This window comes from Geospiza fortis, unplaced genomic scaffold, assembly GCF_000277835.1.
Source record: "Geospiza fortis unplaced genomic scaffold, GeoFor_1.0 scaffold30, whole genome shotgun sequence".
Classification (NCBI taxonomy): domain Eukaryota; kingdom Metazoa; phylum Chordata; class Aves; order Passeriformes; family Thraupidae; genus Geospiza; species Geospiza fortis.
This window is the reverse complement of record NW_005054687.1, coordinates 56,513-66,809: the sequence shown is the minus strand read 5'-3', so window position 1 is coordinate 66,809 and position 10,297 is coordinate 56,513. Positions and strand designations below refer to the sequence as shown.

The 10,297-nt window shown below is 57.1% G+C and overlaps 1 protein-coding gene across 1 annotated transcript in view; it reads right to left on the bottom strand.

Annotated features, from left to right (window-relative positions):
• Window positions 1–3,489, bottom strand: part of CALU (calumenin) — an 8,914-nt gene extending 5,425 nt beyond the window's left edge. The window contains exon 1 of the mRNA XM_005430817.2: window positions 3,118–3,489. Within this exon, the coding sequence (XP_005430874.1) occupies window positions 3,118–3,338 (221 nt within the window). The 5' untranslated portion in view covers window positions 3,339–3,489. The remainder of the gene's footprint in view (window positions 1–3,117) is intronic.
• Between the last annotated feature and the right edge of the window lie 6,808 nt (window positions 3,490–10,297).

Here is a 10,297-nt window from a genome sequence, read left to right as displayed (position 1 = left end):
AATGCGGGATCCAGGGGCAGATGGAGCCGGGGGGTGGGGGCTGCTTGATCCGCAGCAGCGCTCGCTCCCCGGAGCACTCCTGCCTCTGTGCTGGGGATGTTTCGGGCTCCTCGGATCAAAATCAGGGATAACGCTCCCAAAATCCTTTGTCTGGTGAAGCAGGATCCTGTTTTTCTCCTCTAACATGAAGGTTTAACAGAAAACAGGTCAGGAATCCTGAGCTCCAGCCCAGGTATTTGGGGAATTTTAGAAGACAGGTGGAAAACAAGGAATTTTAAATTTTAGATCGCCGCTAGGAGTATTAATTCCAAAAATATTGACGCAAAGGGAAAACCGGGCACCGGAGCCACCCATGCTCACGCCCAGGTTTCCGTGTTTCAGAATTGCATTGGTCTAGGAAAACCAGGAATTCCTCTGTGGCACAAAGGATGTTCCTGGCAATGAGAAGCTGGAGAGAGACTGGAAGAACAAAGGGAAAATGTGGAATTTAGTTCTGACAGCGAGAGGCCAGAGTGGGGGCAGTGGGCAGGGCTTGGAGACCTGAGTGATTTTATAGAGAAATATATAAAATAAATATGTAAATATAAAAAATAGCTCATCAATAGTGCCCAAATTTATGCACACATATGTAAAATATTATAGAAATATTTCAGAATTTTATATATCAACGTGCAAAGCGTCCCTTCCAATATTTCTGATTAAATACAGAAATATGCAAAATGTCACACAAATATTCAAAATTTTCTGTATAAATATATAACAAGTCAATCAATATTATAGAATTATGTAAAATATCACATGGATATTAAACATTTGTCCATGTAAACATATAAACCACAAATAAATCTGTCAAATCCTTCCTATTTCAGGGAAAAAATTCCATGTTGCCCTCTCCCAAGAAGGTACACCACTGGCAATCCATGGGATTTATTAGGGAAAATCCCTGGAATGGAGGACCAGAGCCGGCAGGGGTTGATGGCCAGGCAGTTTTTCCAGGGCAGTTTCTACGGGGTTAATTAGGGAACAGCTTCCCAGGGAAGTCAAACCCTCTCCAGTGCTCAGGAAGCTCCCAAACCTCCTCCCCACCCTGGTCCGGGGGCTGGCACCAGCTGCTCGCGGCTGCTTTCCCAGGGCAGCAGCCACCAAACCCCTTCACTTTGCCAAAGGCCCGTCCTGCCCCTGGCAAGGGCGGGCAGCAGATGTTGGGGAGGGCGGCAGCTGCTCCCCATTCCCACTGCCCACTCCTGTTCCCACTGCCCGCTCCAAGGGACGGGCACTGCTCCGGACACACGGACACACCGACCGGGGCAAGCAGCGCTCCCAAGCTGCAGTCCCAGGGCAGGAGGGGAGCGAGCCGAGGCAGAGCTCCGGCAGGAAAAGCGGCCCCTGCTGCAGCACAGCCCCTCTGGGACACAGAGCTCAGAGAACCCCCCGAGATAAGGGGTTTATCAGAGCTCCTGGGCTTGGGATGGCCGGAGCTGGCCCTGCCGACAGCCCTGGGCTGTTTGTGCGCAGGGCTGTAAATCCCCCATGGAAAGGCGTTCCGGGTAACTCGGCAGAACAATGGGATTGAGCCGTGACGGGCTCTGGGACCCAGCCCTGGCATCGGCAGAGGCACAGCTTCCCTCCCATCTGACACTGCTCCAGGGGCATCGAGGCACTCCCTCTGATTGTGCCAGGAGGCAAAAAAGGAGACAAAACGCCTCCTGGATCCTGTATTTTGAAACTTATGGAGGAACCAGGGCCTGGCTCCAAGGGATCAAGGGGTTTTCCAGTTTAAATTGTCCCTGGAGGGAGGAAATTCCCTCTGGCCACGAAGTGCTGGGGGAGAGGCCAGCACCTCCTTCCCACTGGGGGCCTGGACGATCTATAGGGAGGGATGGAACCTGGCACCCCCTGCCCTGCACATCCTGCTGTGGGAATTGGCTCACTCTGGAGGTGTCCCCAGCAGCCACACGTGGCTGAGCTTTTCTTTCCCATCGGGGAGCATTCCGAAAAAACAGCCCAAGATTCACCATGGGCTGTGGTAGGTGCTGCTCCAGCAGCAGAGAAAGGTTGGGATGCTTGGCTGAAAAAATCAAGTCTGACTAAAAAAAGGGGAGAGAATCAGGTGGAATCTTGAGAGGAATTCCTGGCTGGGAGGGTGGGCAGGCCCTGGCACAGGGTGCCCAGAGCAGCTGGGGCTGCCCCTGCATCCCTGGCAGTGCCCAAGGCCAGGCTGGACACTGGGGCTGGAGCAGCCTGGGACAGTGGGAGGTGTCCCTGCCATGGCAGGGGTGGCACTGGAGGGGCTCTGAGGTCCCTTCCCACACAAACCATTCCATGAAAACCTAGCCAAAGGCACCCAGTTCCAAGGTGACTGGAGCCCAGCATCCTGAGAATGTCCCGAGCTCCCCAGGGAGCCTCTGTGCCCCAGGCCCCCCACCCCGCTGGAGGCTGCAGGTCCCAGGTTTGAGCCACCCTGAGCCCCAGAACAACTGTGGCAGCAGCTGCTGTGGGGGCACCCGGCCCTGCACGGCTCCCGGAACCATCCTGGGCCAGATCTCAGGGGAGGAACAGCCAGATCCCAGGGCAGGCATGGCCGGATCCCAAGGGAAGCACGGCTGGATCCCAGGGCAGGCACGGCCAGATCCCAAGGGAAGCACCGTTGGATCCCAGGGCAGGCATGGCCGGATCCTCATGGGAAGTATGGCTGGGTCCCAAGGGAAGCACGGCCAGATTCCAGGGCAGGAACAGCCAGATCCCAGGGCAGGCACGGCTGGATCCCAGGGGAAGCACGGCCAGATCCCAGGCATGGCCATCCTGGATCTGAGGGCAGGCACGATCATCCTGGGGTCCCAGCAGAGACCCTGGAGGGGGAATCTCCATACAGGCTCTGTTTCCCCATCTCCCAGCCAGCTTCCAACCAAGAAATACCAGTGATCCCAGGGGCTCCAGAGGCACCCAGAGAACAGGGAGCGAGCACAGCACAATGCAGAACGCCCCTGTCTGCTCTGGAGTTTTGGGGAATGCCGGGCACAGGAAATGGCTCAGGGTGGCTTTTTGGGGAATTCCCGCAGGGGGAGCGTGCCCGTGTGTGCACTCCCGCTCCGGGCAGGGCGGGGACGCTGCCCTTACCCCAGGCGCTCCTTGCTCTCCTCCGGGGTGAGCTGGTCGAAGCTCTTGGCCTCGTCGGCGCCCAGGAAGGCGTCGTGGTCGTAGTCGAAGCTCTGGGCGTCGTCGTGCTCGCGGGCGCTGAGCGGGGCCTCGCGCACCACGCGCTCCTTGCGCTCCGTGGGCTTGGCCGAGCCGCACAGCGCCCACACGCCCACGCACAGCAGCAGCCACGGGAACCGCATCGTGCCGGGCCTGCCTGCGGGGACAGGGACACCAACGTCAGACAGGGACACCAACGTCAGACAGGGACACAAACGTGGGACAGGGGACAGGGACACCAACGTGGGACAGAGACACCATGATGGGACAGGGACACCAGTGTGGGACAGGGACACCAACGTGGGACAGGGGACACCAACGTGGGACAGGGACACCAATGTGGGACAGAGACAGGGACACCAATGTGGGACAGGGGACACCAACATGGGACAGGGACAGGGGACAGGGACACCAACGTGGAACAGAGACACCAACGTGGGACAGGGGACACCAACGCGGGACAGAGACAGGGGACAGGGACACCAACGTGGGACAGGGATACCAACATGGGACAGGGACACCATGATGGGACAGGGACACCAGCGTGGGACAGGGATACCATGATGGGACAGGGACACCAGCGTGGGACAGGGATACCATGATGGGACAGGGACACCAGCGTGGGACAGGGATACCATGATGGGACAGGGACACCAGCGTGGGACAGGGATACCATGATGGGACAGGGACACCAGCGTGGGACAGGGACACCATAATGGGACAGGGACACCAATGTGGGACGGGGACAGGGGACAGGGACACCATGATGGGACAGGGACACCACCGTGGATCAGGGACCAGGGTACAGGGACACTGCCATGGGACAGGGACAGTGCCATGGGACAGGGAGACTGCTGTGGGACAGGGACACTGGGACAGGGACACTGCCATGGGACAGGGATCCTGGGACAGGGACACTGGGACAGGGACACCGCTGTGGGACAGGGACACCGCTGTGGGACAGGGACACCGCTGTGGGATGGGTTGTTTGGGAAGAATAGGGTTAAGGGCCAGTTATCTTGGAAAAATTGGGGATTAGGGCAAATTATCTGGGAGAAATGGGGATTAGGGCATGTTTTCGGGGAAAAAATAGATTAATATTAATACAGATTATGGGAGCAAAAATGATTAATTAATCCAGATGATCTGGATGAAATGATAAATGTGGATTGTCTGGGCAAAGATGATGATTTAATGCAGATTGTCTGGGAAAAATGGGGAATTACTGCACATTATTTGGGAAAATAGAGAATTAGTGCAGATTTGTGTGGGCACAAATGACTAATAAATGCAAATTATTGGGGAAAATGATGAATAGTCTCAGATCAAATTGATGAACTCATCCTAATTATCAGGGCACTGTAATGAACTGATATGGGTTATCTGGGCAAAAGTGATTCACTGACACGGATTATCAGGGCACAGGCATCCATTAACACGGATTATCAGGGCACAGTAACTAATTAACACAGCTTATTGGGGCACAGGGATTAATTAACCCAGATTATGGGGCACAGTGAATTTCCAGCCCCCGTGCACGTGGGCCATGTCCCGTTTCCCCAGAGCTGCTCCCGACCCCATCCCAGAGCAGCAGCTGGGCTGGGAAGGGATCCAGGGGTGGGGAAAGGAGGGGAAGGGGAAGGGGAAGGGAAGGATCCAGATGGAGGAATGAAGGACGTGCACACAACCCCCTGCTCTCCCCCACATCCCCTCCCCAAGCCCTGGTGCTCCCCCAGACCCGCTGCGGGTGAATCCTCCCCACAGACCTGCTCCCCCACACCAGGACCCGCCTGGCCAAACCACCCAAACGGGCCTGGGACCCATGGCAGCTCTGGAAGGATTCCAGAGGCTCATCCCTTTAGATCCCAGCAGAAACTCAGGTGTTCCCCGTGCTCATCATTGAGATCCCATCTTAGATCCAGGTGTTCCCCATCCTGATCTCTTTAAATTTCAGTCCAGGTATTCATCATCCTGGTGTATTTACCCTTAAATTTTAATCAAGACATCTCTGGGTTTTAACTCTTTCATTCTAAATTTAATGCAGATAGTCATCATCCAGAGCTCTTAAATGCAAATTTAATTCAATATATTCCTCACCTCTATTGCTTTAAACTAAATTTAAATCCAAGATATTCCCCATCCTTACCCCTTTATATTTACATCCAGGTCTCGCACATCCAGAGCTCTTAAAGATAACTGTAAACCCAGGTATTGCCATTCCTTATCTCTTTAAGTGTGTGGTTTAAAATCCAGGTATTCCCCTTTAGCCTGAACCTCAGCCCTTTAACCTGAACTCACACCAAGGAGTTCTGCCCTGGGAGTGACCCAGGAATGACCAGGAGTGACCTGGGACTGGTCCCACATCAAACCAAGGCAGTGGTGGCAGGACATGGGGGAAAGGACGTGGAAAAGCCCTTTCCTTCCTGTTTCTGAATGAGGATTTCTCAGACCATTCAGAAAATCCACAAGCTTCAATCCCTTGGAAGTGGGGGAGGAGGAGGCATGGTGAGGGGATTTGGGTTACAAAGAGTAAAAGTCACTATTTTAGTGTTTCTGGGGAGGAGAAACCTTCCAGGAGGGAAAGCCAGTGCCAGGCGTACGTGGAGCTCTGGGTATCCCTGTCCCAGGAGCTGACTCCTGCTCCCCTGGGTATCCCTGTCCCAGGAGCTGACTCCTGCTCCCCCTGGGTATCCCCAGGAGCTGACTCCTGCTCTCCCTGGGTATCCCTGTCCCAGGAGCTGACTCCTGCTCCCCCTGGGTATCCCCAGGAGCTGACTCCTGCTCCCCCTGGGTATCCCCAGGAGCTGACTCCTGCTCCCCCTGGGTATCCCCAGGAGCTGACTCCTGCTCCCCCTGGGTATCCCCAGGAGCTGACTCCTGCTCCCCCTGGGTATCCCCAGGAGCTGACTCCTGCTCCCCCTGGGTATCCCCAGGAGCTGACTCCTGCTCCCCCTGGGTATCCCCAGGAGCTGACTCCTGCTCCCCCTGGGTATCCCCAGGAGCTGACTCCTGCTCCCCCGGGTATCCCTGAGGAGCTGACTCCTGCTCCCCTGGGTATCCCCAGGAGCTGACTCCTGCTCCCCTGGGTATCCCCATCCCCAGGATCCAACTCCTGCTCCTCTGGGCACATCCCAGCAGCCAGGGCCTGCCCAGCTCCGTGCTGATCGCAGGATCAGCCCAGCCTGGAGCACAGAGTGACCTGGAGCGGGTCAAACAGCCCGATTTTATCTGCCAGTGTCCACACAGAGCCCGAGGCACTTGGAAGTGACCAAAGAGGGACAATCCCAGCTCCGGGCAGGGCCGGGTGCCACGAAAGGTGCTCAGAGACACCCAAACCCACAAACCACAGTTATCCATAAAGAATTCTCCAGGAAAGCCTGGCAGCACCAGCAGCTCCTGCTGACCAAGGGATGGGCCCTGGACTCCCTGTGGAGATCCCAACCTGAGGGAAAGCAGAGCCCCTCTCCTCCCGGGGGCCCTTTGGCCCTTTCCTCCCAGATAAAGGGTGTCTGGGTGGGCTGCAGGGATGTCGGGAGCAGGAACCAGTGGTGGGAAGATGTGGGGGTCAGAATGGGGGCCCAGACCCTCAGCTGGGGAGGAACTCGGGATTCCAGCGGGGCTAGGTGGGATACAGATGGAGGACATTGAGATTCCAAGGAAACTGATGGAGAAACTTGGGATTCCAGGTGGGTTTGCTGAAATGTTGACGGAAAAACCCAGAACTCCCATTGAGTTTGCTAGGATACTGACAATGGAATTCAGGATCCTGCACTGGGCTTGGAACTGTGGTGACATTTCGAGAAAATTGATGGGAAGAAGCCCCTCTGGACACACATTTCCCATGTGGGAGGCCAACAGCATCCCATAAACCCCCCCGAGGCAACGCAACTTGTTCAGGTTTGGGAATCAGCCTGCTTTGGTTTTTCACGGGATGGATCCCATTGGAGCAGCCAGGGAACAATTAACTGGGACCCCAGGGTGCCGCCCCGGGGCACGGCGAGGCCGAGGGGAATTCGGGCCCTGAGAAGGATGTTCGGATGTGGGGGAGCCAGAACAACCCCGGGGCACAAACGGGCTGCTCCTGCCCAAACTAGCCCCGGCCTCTTGGGGTCACCGAGAGCTGCGGGAGAGGAGCACGGGCTTGGGGCGGCACCTCCTCGGGCCCCACAGCCCGTTATACCGGTGTCCCGAGGGTCCCACAGCCCGCTATCCCGAGGGTCCCACAGCCCGCTATCCCGGTGTCCCGGGGGTCTCGCACCCCCTTTCCCGGGGGTCCCACAGCCCGCTATCCCGGTGTCCCGGGGGTCCCACAGCCCGTTATCCCGGTGGATAACGCCCGGGACAGGCAATGAATTGATCACCCTTTGGTTACTGTCTGATCACCCCTGGTCAGTGCCTGGTCAGTGCCTGGTTACTGTCTGATCACCCTTTGGTTACTGTCTGATCACCCCTGGTCAGTGCCTGGTCAGTGCCTGGTTACTGTCTGATCACCCTTTGGTTACTGTCTGATCACCCCTGGTCAGTGCCTGGTCAGTGCCTGGTTACTGTCTGATCACCCTTTGGTTACTGTCTGATCACCCCTGGTCAGTGCCTGGTCAGTGCCTGGTTACTGTCTGATCACCCTTTGGTTACTGTCTGATCACCCCTGGTCAGTGCCTGGTCAGTGCCTGGTTACTGTCTGATCACCCTTTGGTTACTGTCTGATCACCCCTGGTCAGTGCCTGGTCAGTGCCTGGTTACTGTCTGATCACCCTTTGGTTACTGTCTGATCACCCCTGGTCAGTGCCTGGTCAGTGCCTGGTTACTGTCTGATCACCCTTTGGTTACTGTCTGATCACCCCTGGTCAGTGCCTGGTCAGTGCCTGGTTACTGTCTGATCACCCTTTGGTTACTGTCTGATCACCCCTGGTCAGTGCCTGGTCAGTGCCTGGTTACTGTCTGATCACCCTTTGGTTACTGTCTGATCACCCCTGGTCAGTGCCTGGTCAGTGCCTGGTTACTGTCTGATCACCCTTTGGTTACTGTCTGATCACCCCTGGTCAGTGCTTGGTCAGTGCCTGGTCAGTGCCTGGTCACCCTCTGGTTACTGTCTGATCACCCCTGGTCAGTGCCTGGTCAGTGCCTGGTTACTGTCTGATCACCCTTTGGTTACTGTCTGATCACCCCTGGTCAGTGCTTGGTCAGTGCCTGGTCAGTGCCTGGTCACCCTCTGGTTACTGTCTGATCACCCCTGGTCAGTGCCTGGTCAGTGCTTGGTCAGTGCCTGGTTACTGTCTGATCACCCCTGGTCAGTGTGCACCCCTGGTCACCTCTGGCCACCCCCTGGTCACCTCTGGTCACCCCTGGTCAGTGCAGCCTTTCCCAGCTGGTCAGTGTGGCCCAGTGGAAGGGCCGGGCTGCTGTGGAGCTGCAGACTCAGTCACAGGTGCCCACTCAGAGACCCCCTGAGCTGGACCCGCGGGGGTCACCGAGCCAGATACCGGCCCTACACTGACCCAGAGTGCCGGGAAACCCCGCTGTGCAAAGCACAGAGCGGGCACAGAGGGGACAGCGGGCACAGAGGGGACAGAGCAGGCACAGAGGGGACAGCAGTCATGGAGGGGACAGCAGTCACGGAGGGGACAGCAGGCACAGAGGGGACACAGAGGGGACAGTGGGCACAGAGGGGACACAGCAGTCACAGAGGGGACACAGCGGGCACAGAGGGGAGACAGTGGGCACAGAGGGGACACAGCAGTCATGGAGGGGACACAGCAGTCCTGCAGCAATCCATCAGTTCAGCCCTGTGCAGACCTGTGTCATTTCAGGGGTCGGGCTCGCTGGGCTCTGTGACAAACCCACTGCAGGCATTCAGCCCCACGTCAAAGACATCAGCACCCACCCCCTGACCCGTGGAACTGTTTGTAACGATATGAGTGCACACCTATCCTATCACCAACAATCCCAGCCTGTGCATCCCTGGCAGCGCTGTGCAAACGCTCCTGGAGCTCTGGGGCTGTGCCCGTTCCCTGGGGAGCCTGGGCAGTGCCCAGCACCCTCTGGAATAGAGCCCTTCCTGATGGCCATGCTATCCCTGCCCTGGCACAGCTCCAGCCGTTCCCTTCATCCTGAGGTGTTTATCCAACTGAGCTGGGCAGTTTGTCCAGAAAGATCTGGAAAGAGACAGAGCTGAAACATCTCAAACTTCAAGAAAGATGTTAAGGGTCTGGAGCCCCAGGAGGGCTGAGGGGGCTGGGAAGGGGCTGACCTGGAGCAAAGGAGGCTCAGGGGCCCTTGTGGCTCTGCACAAGTCCCTGCCAGGAGGGGACAGCCGGGGGGGTCGGGCTGTGCTCCAGGGCACAGGGACAGGAGCAGAGGGAACGGCCTCAGGCTGGGCCAGGGGAGGGGAGGTTGGACAGCAGCAGCAATTTCCCCATGGAAAGGGGTCAGGCCTTGGCTGGGGCTGCCCAGGGAGCTTTGGAGTGCCCATCCCTGGAGGTGTCCCAGGAATTCCTGGAGGTGGCACTCAGGGCTCTGGGACAAGGTGGGCACTGGGCACAGCTGGGACTGGATGGGCTGGGAGGGCTTTTCCAAGCTCAATGATTCTGAGATTCTGGAAAAGCTTTACTGAGATGCAAAATGATTTTTTCTGTTTTCCCTGGATCAGCTCAGGAGGACCTTGTGGCACAAGGTAAGGAGGTTTGGCAATCAGGATGTTCTCTGGGGGCTGCAGCCTTCTCAATAACTCCCAGAGGAATCCATTCCAAGGTTGTAAGGGCACCAAAGGGACACCAACAGGCCTGGAGCTTGCAGCTTGTGCCTCTGGGCCATCTTGAAAACTGGGATAACTTTTGCCAGCTTACAGTTGATTTTGGTTGGAAAAGGCTCCATGAGCATCGAGTTTCCCCATCACTGCCAAGGCCACCACTGACCCTGTCCCCAGGTGCCACATCCACACGGCTCTGAAACCCCAACAGGGATGGGCACTCCACCCTGTGCCAGGGCTGCACAGCCCTTTCCAAGAGGAATTTCCCCAAAATCCCCCCTGAGGCTCCCCTGGCCCAGCCTGAGGCCGTTCCCTGTGCTCCTGTCCCTGTTCCCTGGAGCACAGCCCGACCCCCCC